The sequence below is a fragment of the Vespula pensylvanica genome, chromosome 13, assembly GCF_014466175.1.
Source record: "Vespula pensylvanica isolate Volc-1 chromosome 13, ASM1446617v1, whole genome shotgun sequence".
Classification (NCBI taxonomy): Eukaryota; Metazoa; Arthropoda; class Insecta; order Hymenoptera; family Vespidae; genus Vespula; species Vespula pensylvanica.
In genome coordinates this window covers 3018898-3031708 of record NC_057697.1, presented here as the reverse complement: position 1 = coordinate 3031708, position 12811 = coordinate 3018898, and the positions used below count along the sequence as shown (strand labels likewise).

Genomic DNA, 12811 nt, shown 5'->3' with positions numbered 1-12811 from the left:
ATCTATATTTTTTTTACGATATTACAAAAGATACAAATTATTTACAACGTAATCGTAACAGTGTAAATATCTATTTTCGGAGTTTGAGACATCGTCGAGCTCTTTTCGTTTATTTCAAGATTACGTTAATCGTCTAAACAACGATATACAAAAAAAAAAAGACAAAAAAAAAGAAAATACAAACAAAGGAAACTATAGTTCTGTTCTGGTTTGCCAAAGCATAACTTCCATTTCGGCAGATCAAGAAGTTCGAGTTAAAGTTCTGCTGCAGCAGATTATACTTGTCGTCCTCCCACCGGTCCTGAGACACATGCAGCTTGACAAGACGCAACGCACGAAACAGTATAATTAAGTATAGTTAGCGTAATATCTATTCCTACGAGATGCCGTTCGTATATATTTATATACATTGTATATATATATATATATACACACACATATATATATACCCACACAAATATATATATATATGAATATATTATATATATGGATATATATATAGGTATGTATATGTATACAATATATCATCGCATATGTAATATAATATAACGGCTTATTTTAGTAGGGCTAATTACACCACCGGGAACGTTCCCTACCGGAATATAACATAGAACGAGAAGTAATGAAATAAGATTTACTATGCCGAGAGCTCTGCTAGGCAGATTTTCTTCATCTTAATAACGAACGTTGTACCGTTGTTCCGCGCTCTTAATTCTAATATTTGAGAATTACAAGATAACAACGTTTAATGTAAAATTAGTTGATCCATTCGTGCAATTAACCGTTATGTATTTGTCCAGATTTGACGACCTCTGTTACGATACTATTGGTATCCAAATTGTCCCTTTTGATGGCTGGACCCCAGGATTCAGTCGGCCAGAATAAATCGCTGTCCCTCTGCGTATAATTAAAAGGTTAAGATAACTCGTTAGAAGGCACTCTTTCTCTTTACATAACTATTTCTATGGTAAAGGGGGCAAATGTTTGAGGGAAACTCGTAATTATACCTTTTCTCTCACTCTCTCTCTCTCTCTCTCTCTCTTTCTCTCTTCCTCTTTCTTTCTTTTTTTTTCCCGAGTACTCTAGACAAATGTTAAAACACGATCGATGATAAGAGAGGAGAATTCATCGTGGTTGTTTGGATGACACTAATTAACGATCTAATTTAAAGTTATTTTTTCTGTTTTTTTTTTTTCTACTCTTTTTTTTCTTTTTGTTCTTTCTTTCCCTTTTTTTTTTTTTTTTTTTTTTGGTCGATTTTCAACGTTCGAAAGTAAAATAAGGTTGAGTGTTAACCAATTTCTATGGCTACAATTATACCGAGGGCGGAAACTCGAACAAACTCGGCTGAAAAAGTTTCGAGTAAAATTTACTGACGTCAGAGAATGATTATCGATTCTTTCGATTTAAACAAGGATGAAATTCGTACGATGAACGGCGAATCAAAATATGGACAATGAAATCAAGCTCGATGTTAATTTCAGATAGAATTGGCTCGATTCTGATTCGTTTATGATCAGCGTTCCGTACCGTGGCTATATCAGCGGCGTCGATGCAAACAAGAAAGACAAACGTTTTTCTCATTCGGACTATCAAATTGTCACGCTTCCGTAAATCGATTTAACCGATAGAATGCGATAAATGTGTTCTATTTGTTCTTGCTCGATCGGACGTATTTACGGTGTAATTACAACTAGGTATATCGCGTCAAACGAAAGGAACAATCCAAACAACTTGTATAGATTGAAAAGTTTTCTCATAATGTGCGAGCGGTACAACTTATAATATCTATGAAAATGATCGAAGCAAGCTTGAATGGTTGGTATAGAAAATCCTAAGGTCCTTTGTTCTTCCACGAGTTGTAACCCTGCGAACCTCACGAGTAGTTTCCTCAAGTTCTCGTTGAAAGAGGGAGCGAGAGAGAAAAAGAGCACGAGAGAGAGAGAGAGAGAGAGAGAGAGAGAGAAAGTCGGAAACAGAAGGAAAGGAGATAAGAGTAATGGTAAATTTATCGGTTAACACAAAACGGAAGTAGTCGAGAGAAGTAAGGGCTCGAACTTTCCTAGAAATAGGTGCGATGAAACGCGGACGAAACTTTTCCTTCGAAACTGCGATTACCTGCTACGTATCGTCGAAAAACTTGTATTAAGACGTTTCTGCTTTCTTGAAGATCTTATCGCGAAGACAGGCAACTTTTAAAACGTTTTGCGATTCGCCAAAGGCGAATGTTTGCCGAGTGCTTAGCAAAGATCCATCGCGATTGATCGATCGTGAAAATGATGTTGTTGTCGGAAATATCGTGCACTAATTCGAAAAGAAAAAAAAAGAGAGAGAGAGAGAGAGAGAAAAAATATGAAGGAAAGAAGGAAAGTGAGAAAAAGTGAGAGAAAAAAGAAAGAAAAAACAAACGGTAGAAATAAGAAAAGAACAAGTATAAAGCGAGCAAAAACAAAACAAAAATATAAAACAAACAAACAAATAAAAAGTCGATTTAAACGTTCTTTATATATAATGATAATGTGTCAGGAGTTATAGACCTACTGATTGGAATGAATAATGGCGATAACACAAAACTCGGAAGCTGTTGAAGGTCCTCGACAAAATATCGTTCGCCGCGTTACCGAAAATTAATGGGAGAACGTGATTTCTTTGTAGGATCCCGTGAAGCTCGTGATATAGTTACACTACGAAGAATATTTTGCGAATTGAAACGATAACAATATATTTTGAAATGAAGAGATACAGTTATAGCGAGATACGCGTTTCGTTGTGTGTCGTTAATTGGGTCAGCCATCTCCGAAGGAGGGATGGCTAGTAATGTTTATCAAGACACTCTCGGAAGTCTTGATGATTTGATTCTGAAAGTTGTAGATTGACTCGTTACGATTTAGATTGTTCTGGTTATCTCCGATTGAGGCATAGCCAGTGACATTGATAAAACTCGATTGTTGAAATTACTGATGAATGCGAATGCTTCGACGCGACTGACTTTTCATTTCTGTCGAATTATCCTCGAAGACTGGATAATTAATCGGGAAAAGAAAATTGGAAAGATAGGAGTTTAAATAAAAAAGTGTCTGAAAAAGGAAAACAATATTCTTGATCGTGCGTTGAGTTCGTTCGAAATTATCTTGATGATCGTTTGAACTAATTAGCGTTATATCTATATTAGAAAGATAAGCGTCAGACAAACTCGTGGCTCGTTTATTAAAAGTTAAGAATTACGTGCTTAACTAAAGATATTTTTTTTATCTATTCTTATCATTTTTTTAGCGAGTATCCGATCAGTTTGCAAGGATAGATATTCTCGATAATGATATACGGAGAATATCCTTTAGGAGAAAGTGCTGTGAATTGCTAAAGGTAGGTTAACAATCTAAACAACTCTTACCAATAACTTCCAAAGATGTACGGAGAGAAAGATCGGGAATGGTGCAATGGTAGATACTCCGATCAGTATTCCAATCGCGTTCGCCCAACCAGGAAAGACGTACTCACCATATCTCGCCGACTCGTAGGTATACATTTGATACGCGAAGACCCCCTGTGGATGAAAAGCAGAACGTGTTATTCGTGCTCGAAATCCCGCAGACAGACACAAGCGCGTAAACGCTCGTAAACGGTGCATCGTGCTGTAACAGAAGGTCGGAAGGAAGGGAGGAAGGGATGGAGGAATGAAACGAACGAACGAACGAACGAGCGAGCGAGCGAGTTGCGTGCGTGCGTGTGTCTGTACACGTGTGTGGGTGTCTATACACGTTTGTCGGTAAAGAAAATATGAAAGAGACCAAGCAATGTCGCGTTTAGAATACGCATTATTTACGTTTCAAATATTTTTTTATGGCGTTCGATAAGAACAGACAATCGTATAAAAAAGAAACTTCGTTAGATCGACCTTGTTTCCTTTTTTCTTTGAGCTTTTTCTTTTCCTTTTATTTTTTTTTTTTTTTGTTTTTGGTTTTGGTTTTCGACCTAAACTCTTCTCTCTGTTCATCATCGAAGATCAAACGCTGCTTATACTGAGATTAGGTGAATTTTGTAGAGATAGATAGAGGGAGAGAGAGAGAGAGGAGAGATAGGAGTAGGGGGATCGACGATCGGTATCGCCTGTTCGCTCTTCTGTGGCTATGCTCTGCAAATTTAATCTGATGTAGCTAGGGGAAGCGGACTAGAGTTCGCTTATCAACTTCCAATCCGTGCGCGGCTGCACGGGAAGGTTTCACGCCTGATTGGAGAAATCGATACGCATCGATCGTTGTAAAGGCCTTACGTATATTTCTCGTCTAGTAGAAATCCGTGATTGCGACGATGGGCGACGGTTTACGAATTGCGAAATAATACTCGAAGCACGATCCTGCTCGATTACACGACTCGTAGCCGAGAGCATGGAAGGGAAAAAGAGATGATGGGAGGGTGAAAGAACGAGATCAGGGTTGAAATAAAGAGAACGAAAAAGAGAGAAAAAGAGAGAGAGAGAGAGAGAGAGAGAGAGAGAGAGAGAAAGGGAGAAAGTTAAAGGAATGAAGAAAGGAAGAAGAAGAGAAGGAAATCCTTTTGACGTTTCTGCCATTTCCTTCCTCTCGCAAACGATATCTCGAAGCTAGCACACGCCCTTTACGGCCAGAACCCTTCTTGCCGCAATCAATTTGACTCGTGCGTGTGACAGGAGAGTTATCGATCTAACGGCTGCTTTAAATCCGAGAGGCCAAGAGAACGTAACTGGACATCACCGTTGGTCGTCGCCGTCGTTGGTCGTTGGTCGTCGTCGTCATCGTCGTCGTTGTTGTCGTCGTCGTTGTTGTTGTCGTCGTCGTCGTCGTCGTCGTCGTCGGTTTACCAAGGAAAAACTTACTCTATGCGATCATTTGTTTCGAAACGGGGCTTCTGTTTCTGGACTCTTGGTAAATAAGGGATGACGAAGACCCTACAACGAGATCCACTTGGACGTTACCCGGTTGTTGGCAAAATACCTACCTATTGTATGCAGTATTAGTTACGTAGGCGTGTCCAAGCCGAGGACGACAAGAAACTTTGAAAAATGGTGTAGTAGAACAAAACGCGTATACGTACGTATTGGTCCGTGTACGTGTATTCTCTCTCTCTCTCTCTCTCTCTCTCTCTCTCTCTCTCTCCCTCTCTCTCTCGATACTCGTGACCACCAATACACTCTTGTTCACATATCGCTCGCTCCTGCGGTCGAGCAATTAGGCGGTTAGCCCGTTTACCCATTTTTGATGGTTACCACTTTTTGTTGGTCACCCGATTCTCCTACAAATTACTTGCCACGTTACGAATTTTCACCTCTATCCATACCACCGATTGTTCCAATAGAAATTGTTAATTCACCTTGATTACTTGTCGGCGTAATTTGAAGAATAAAAAAAGTCGACAACAACGAACTAACCGTAAAGGATACAAGTAGCTACTGAAATGTATGTATAGAACATAGAGAAAACACCGTAACACAACCAATGGAAAGAAAGAAAATAAAAGAAAGTCAAGCGCTAGGAGCAAGTCGTAGAAAATTAAACCGACAAGTTGTTCTTTCTCTTTCTCCGCGTCCCCGGTTTGGTTTAACACGAATGAGAACAGAACGAATACTCGTTTCGTTCGAATAACACGTAGATAGAAGTTCTCAGCTTCGCGATAATTATACTTTCGAGGGAAATATTCTATGACCGTGCAGCGCCATTTTTATTTTTTTATTTTTTTTTTTTCTTTTCATTTTTCTACCTTTTTTCTTCCTTTTTTTTTCCTCTATAAATCACCACCTGCCCCATCGAAAAACATTTTCCTTTCTTTCTTTTTTTTTTTTTTTCTTTTCTTTTCTTTTCTTTTTTCTCTACAAACCTTCCCCGATATCGAATGATCCATTAATTAATTCGACTCACGTCCAAGAGTGTAAAAAGAAACTGAACGGAATAATTCAGTAGTCAGTAAGAAGAGAAAGATAAGTACGTGCCTCTGAAAATGGATTGTCTACAATGGAAAGTAAGTCTGAGAGAAAGCAGAAAGTTCTCCGCGGATGGGAATGCATTAGACAAAAGTACTTCCGTGCTCCTGTCTAAAACTCAATAATGATCGCGTTCTAGGGTGAAAGCTTAGACGATTATTTAACGGGCGACTTCCTTGAATATAGACAAAGAGGAATCACACACATACATGAACACCGAGCCGTTCGAGTGCGAAGTAGACGTAATAACTTTCGATTTGATGTTTCACAGGCGAACAATTTCAATCAAAGGAGCATCAGGAAGAAGGTGGACGGCCTGATCGATCGATAACCGAAGGGAGAACGTAAAGCTTTCCCTTCGTTTACAATTCCGACTTATTCCCTGTGGACTAAGAGGCAAGACCTTAGACCCTCTTAAAAAACAGATATACCACGCAAGTCCCGATAACGTAAGCTATATTGTGAATGAGGGGTGGGGGATAGAGAAAAAGAAAAAGAAGAAGAAAAAGAGAGAGAGAGAGGGGAAAAAAGAGAAATGAAAGAAAAAAAGAAGAAAAGGGGAGGAAGGGGAAACGGAAAAAAAGGAACGAAAGAAAAAATCATTTCCAAAGAGTATTTTGAAAAGAATAAAAAGAAACTACGACACAAAGGGTGATCCTTTCCAAGTGCAGGCAATGTACGTAGGTACATAACCTTCACTTTCCTATCGTTCTCCTCGCACTCGCTCGTTTCCCAAAGAGACTCTGTTATCGGGTGGAAAGCGAAGAAGAAAAGATATCCCTCGGCTTTCTCGGCTCGAGATGGTTAATAGAATCGAAGAGTTTAACCGAGTTCTCCTTGGTTCGAATGGTGTCTTCCTCCTCCTCCTCCTCCTCTTTATTCTCATCCTCCTTTACCTCCATCTCCTTAGAAGAAGGGCACAGATGTACGCGATGTGTAGTAGGTAATGCACTTACCAAGCAGGTGATAGGCGCGAGGACGACCCAGCTGAGCCACCAATAGCTGTATAGAAAGCGACCGAACTTCATTTGCATTTCGCCAATGTTACGTAGGAATTTGTTACATCCATAACACCAAGATGCTAGAACGACCTCGGCGAAACCGATCAATAGTATAGCCCAAGAAGCTGTGTTCCAATCCATCAAGGTGAACAGGTAAATTCCACCATCAAAAATCATTGGTATACCAAGGAACCAGCAAAAGAAACATATTCCCAATATGACGTAGCTTTCGTACTTTCGTAAATCCGGACGTACGTCCAGTATGGCCGCATTTATCGCTTGCACGCCTGCGAACTGTATCGTAAAAAGTAACGACTGCTCGTTTATCCTGCTCCTCGATGTCTACTGTCCTTCTTTCTTTCTTTCTCTCTGTCTTTCTTTATTCTTGTCTCTCTAGTTACTTTCCGTTTACCTCTCTCTCTCTCTCTCTCTCTCTCTTGCTCGATCTATCTATCTCTCTTTCTTCCCCTTTTTAGTTTTTGCCCCGGTCTGCCTTAATTACCTCTCTTGGCGCGAGACGCTCGGAGGACAGAAAATGTTCAAGACAAAGACTTTCTCCCGTTCGATCTCTCACTCTTCCACAGTTTCACCCTTCTATGCTACCAGAGAAAAAAAGATAAAAGAGAGAGAGAGAGAGAGAGAGAGAGAGAGAGAAAATGAGAAAATGAGAGAAAGAGAAAATGAAAGAGAGTAAGAGAGAGACGGCTAAAAAGGGAGGTGTGGATTTCACTCAGACAGCAAACCATAACTCTTTCCATGATATACGAGCGAGAAGGGCTCGAGCGAGACGATGCAAAAGTAACGCTCGTGCGACTATCGTCTGCCCACTCGCAAGTACTTACATTCTCACTTTTGCAGCTTCTTTTGATAAATACGCGAAGCAGCATCCTCTCGTTTATTCAACGTACCTCGTATAGTGCCTTCTTAGCCGTCTGCGAATCGCTCGTCAAAATCTCTTCCTCCATCGTGAATATACTTAAAGTAATAACCCGGTTTCTCCTCTTTTTTTCTTTTTTTTTTTTTTTTTTTTCTTTTACTTATCTTCCTTTTTTTCCTCTTTTTCCCTCTTCGAGAAAAAGAAAATCGATATTATTATTTCGATACTCTTTTCGAGTAATCGTTTAAAAGTGTAACTTTTGCGTAAGTAGCTTTAGAATTTCTGAAAGGGGAATGATTCCAGAGAGAGAAAGAGAGAGAGAGAGAAAAAAAAGAAAAAGACAAGAAAGAAAAAAAGAAGAAACAGCTAATTATAAACATTTTATAATATTTTCTGAAAGAGAGCTCGAGCGAAAAGGGAGAAAAAAAAAAGAAAAAGAAAAGGAAACGCTTCCTTTAAAATCCTTAGAAATTCTCTTTCAGGACAAGCTTTTTGTGTGTCTGAGTGAAATTGATCCAAAAGACAAAGTAAGGAAACGATGTTGTAATTATCAAAAAGAAAATTGTCTCCACCTCCCAAGCACCTCTTTCCGATAATAAAAATAAAATGTGATTACTTACTTGACTACCAAGACCTAGGATAAAAAGCATGACAAAAAATAGAACCGCCCAGAGATTTGGTAGAGGCATTCTCACGACTGCTTCCGGATAAGCGATAAAAGCCAATCCAGTGCCGCTTTGGACGACCTCCTCTATTGGCATTTGCATCTGTTTGGCTAAGAATCCCAATATGGAGAAGATCACGAAGCCCGCAAAAATGGATGTAAAGAGATTCGTGATACTGACGAATATGGCGTCTCTAAAAAAGGAGTCAAATCATTTCGAAAAAAAGGAAAAAAAATTACAACAAAAAAGGAACAAAAAAGAGAGTTTCGCAGAACATAAAAAGATGAATAAATACGATTGAAAATTCGAAATTTTGTCTCTTTTTTTTTTTTTTTTTTTTTTTTTTTTGTTTTGTTTTAATTGTAACTCTCGTATAAATCGATAGATCGATAAATCGATAGCTGACAACGTAATGATACTGTAAAAAAAAATATCACGTAATTATATTGGAAACGATAATGACACGTTAAAACGTAGAATTTCACTTAAAACGGTGAAAACGTAAATGCAGGGATATAGAAGGGAAATGGTAGGTTCGTATTATCCTTAAGGATCTGTGCCAAACAAACTCGGCAAGTGAATCGTTTCCTCGCAAATACCGTTTTATCAAAATTACTACCTGCCGCCTTTCCATAGACGAGCTAACGTCACGCAAATGTTCGTTTGATCGTAGAAACATATTTGTCGTCGTAAAATCGAAACGTTAAACCTTCTCGCGATCCCTGCCTATATACGAATGGACGTTTAAGCCTGACACCTGGGGGATTATGCATCATTGCGAGCTATCGAACGTTCTGTCAATCTGTAACCCGAGTACAAATCAGAACTAGAAACGCGAATGATACAGTTTCCTATGATTGGCTAACTCATATGTATCTTCTGATATGTTACAAATCGTCCTGATTAATCCGATTACGTTCTGTTATCTTAGTGCAAGCGATCAAATTTATGACTCCATTGAATATACGAAGAAAAAAAACTGCAATAAATATATGTATATATACATACGTACATATGTATGTATGTATGTATGTATGTATACGTATATAAACACCTACCTCCTTTCATTTTGCTTCAAATTCAACAAATCGCAAAGGACAATTTCTATGAATAAAAAATGCGATATATTTCTTGCACACCTGTGACAGTTGTTGGTGAAAGAGTTATAGCTCGAAAGAGTGACCAGAGATCCGCAACCGATGCCAAGTGAATAGAAGATTTGCGATGCTGCATCTCCCCATACGTTGGCGTCTTTCAGTGTCGACCAGGTGGGCGTGATGTACCAGAGAGAGCCTTCACCGGCTCCTTCCAGCGTGACACCTGCGCGAAGGTGTCTCCTTGAATCGATAACGCCATCGTCTCTCTACTTCTCTGTCTCTCTCTCTATCTCTCTTTCTCTCTCTGTCTCTCTGTCTCTGTCTCTCTCTCTCTCTCTCTCTCTCTCTCTCTCTCTCTCTCTCTCTCTCTCTCTCTCTCTCTCTTTCATTCACTCACTCACTCACTCACTCCTATAGAAAGACCACCCTGTTTCTTATGTCCGATTCGGGTCTCGTGCAATCGTATGAACGGATCGGATTCCGTTAGAATGGGGAACAAAAGAGGGAAACGTTTCAGCATATTTTTCCAACGGACGATCGAATTGTCCCCAGCGTTTCACGAAATGTATCTCGAAGATACGGGTATGGTTTTGAAAAATTCATAACTCCAAAAGTTTTCTCTATCTCTGTCTCTTTCACTAGAACGATAAATTTTTTATATCGATGATTATATCGAAATATAATAAAAAGAAAAATATATATATATATATATATTAAACAGGTATTCATCATCGAGAAGAGAAGAAAATTTGACGATAGATTCTACATAGATTTATATCGGTCGGCATCATAAATACTCGCGAAAAAACACATCTAACGATTTTCTTCTACCACTTTACTATCACTACACATACTCTACTTTTATGTATATATATATATATATATATATATATATATATATATGAACATACATATATCCGGGTGGCAAAAATACGTGCCGGCGTATTTCACAGTCAAGTGGAGGGCAAATTAATTGCAGGATCGTCGTCGTCCGTATCCTAGAGTTCTTCTCTTCTCTCGTGATAAATCGTCATCGTTGTTTTAAGAAACCCGAGCAATGACTCGTTTAATAAGAAGAACTTAAGACAAACGAAGTGATCTTATATATAAGAGACGAGCAACATTCATAAAAATTCATTTATTCGTGTGATCGATAATTATTGATAGAGTAATATTTAAATCGACAAGAGAAAAAAAGCTAAGAAAAGAAAAAAAAAAAGAAACAAAGAGACAGAGAGAGAGAGAGAGAGAGAGAGAGAAAGAGACAGCAAAAACAATATTCAAAAGACATTTTTCGAGTTACCTCGTATCAATAATGCCAATAGAACAAAATAAGGAAAGAGTGCGGTGAAGTAGACGATTTTCCCGATGGATTGGACACCTCGTATCAGACAGAAATAGCAGATTGCCCAGGCGAGCGTGAGACACCCAAGTAATTCCCATCTTATTCCACCAAAGTTTTCCCACTTGGCTCCTCGTATACCAAGAACGTAGTCGCTAGACGCGATCAACGATCATGTCCGTTCAGGATTAGACGGTTTCTTCGATTCTTAACGATTTTCTTGATTTCTCACATATTACCTGCGCATAGTTTATTACCCTACCGTCCGATCTACACTAAGTAGTCACAATGCTAACTCGTTCGCAAATATACTTTCCAAAATAATAATACGAAACAGTGCGAAGTAATCAATAACGAGTGAAAATTTTTTTTGTACGTTTTTCTATCTTTTTTTTTTTTAATATATATATATATATATATGTGTGTGTGTGTGTGTGTATGTATGTATAAAATAAAGATAAGCCTACCTGAAATATTCTTCAGACGATAGTACTCTTTTGTAAAGATGACGATGAGCAATGACGTTATCATCTTTTATACAATGAGTGATATTTCCAAATTTATAGTCGAACTTTTGACAAACTTCGTCAATAGCCATGCAAGTTCTGTTGTAAAATATCGTCATGTTATTCTGATTTTGACACTCGAGATTTTGAATGCCACTGTAACAGTCTATAAAGTGAATCGACTTTAAAACTAAACTTAGACTTTTCTCTCGAACTTTCTTATCTCAAGGAAGTATACACTTTCTGATATACTTACTGTCGGTATTAAAGTAGTTATCACAATGAGCCCAAGCAAGATTTGGAGAGAACGATGCAAAGATGTAGAAGAGGGACCAAGCTACGATAACCATGTAGTAGACTATAACAAATCCAATAACGACTAAAGTGCAGTAACCGAGGCCTTGAAAAGCTGGCGCCATACGCGCAAATGCCTCGTTAGGACCGAGACCGGAGTATTGTCCTATGGCAAGCTCCAGAAAGAATATTGGTAAACCCATTGTGATCAACATTAGAACGAACGGTACGAGGAAGGCACCTAAAAAAGAAGAAAAAAAAAAGAAGAGGAAAGGGTTAGGGAAAAAAAGGGAGAAGAAGGAAAATAAAAAGGAAACGAATGTTTCATTAGCGATGCAATCTCTTGAAATTTGTTCTAAATATACGTACGTAAATCTACGTGAACTGTATTAGTTTATAAATATATATTTTTTCATTTAACTATTGTAGTACTCAATGAAGATACTTCGCGAAGAATGTAATGCGATACACGTACTTTTCTACGTCACTGCTTTCTTACCCAGACGTCTTTACATTTCCTCTAGTTTCGGTGATTTATCCCAAATAAGAAAGAGGGAGAAGAGAGAAAAAAGAGGAAGAGAGAGAGACAGAGAGAAACTACCGAAGGGAGAAGAAAATGGGGAGAAAAAGAATTCGATGAGATAGATAGAGACTCGGACTCCTAGAATGTACTCTAATGATGCGAAGAGAACGAGATAACTATCGGTATTTCGTAATCCTATACGGATTCATGAAATATTGGAAATTCTCTTCCAGCTGGTTGTATTTTTGAATAATTCATAAAAGAGAGCTTACGCGTAGCAACGTATAGTAGTAGAATATATATATATATATAAACATTGCCAACTATATATACATAGATACCTACATATATATATTTTAAAGCGACAATCCGAAGCACGTGTGCGAGACACAAACGGCTCAATTTTCAACGCATACCAGATAACATAATGCGTTAGGTGTGTACTGTGACGCTTCACCGAATGTACCTACGTAGTAGCTACTCTGCTGATCGAGCAACAGGAAGCTCGATAAAATCTCATCCTCTCTCTCTATCTCTCTCTCTCTCTCTCTCT

The 12811-nt window shown here is 38.5% G+C and overlaps 1 protein-coding gene across 2 annotated transcripts in view; it reads right to left on the bottom strand.

The window, feature by feature from the left end:
- Nucleotides 1-476: 476 nt before the first annotated feature.
- Nucleotides 477-12811, bottom strand: part of LOC122633992 (sodium-dependent proline transporter-like) — a 14274-nt gene continuing 1939 nt past the window's right edge. Inside the window, exons 2-9 of one of the 2 annotated variants that reach the window (XM_043822522.1) lie at nucleotides 11698-11976; nucleotides 11403-11607; nucleotides 10897-11090; nucleotides 9636-9816; nucleotides 8452-8689; nucleotides 6910-7248; nucleotides 3392-3544; nucleotides 477-897 (exon numbers count right to left, since the gene is read on the bottom strand). In XM_043822522.1, coding sequence (XP_043678457.1) covers nucleotides 778-897; nucleotides 3392-3544; nucleotides 6910-7248; nucleotides 8452-8689; nucleotides 9636-9816; nucleotides 10897-11090; nucleotides 11403-11607; nucleotides 11698-11950 — 1683 coding nt within the window. In that variant the 5' untranslated portion in view covers nucleotides 11951-11976 and the 3' untranslated portion in view covers nucleotides 477-777. The remainder of the gene's footprint in view (nucleotides 898-3391; nucleotides 3545-6909; nucleotides 7249-8451; nucleotides 8690-9635; nucleotides 9817-10896; nucleotides 11091-11402; nucleotides 11608-11697; nucleotides 11977-12811) is intronic. The other variant, XM_043822521.1, reaches the window with a different exon arrangement.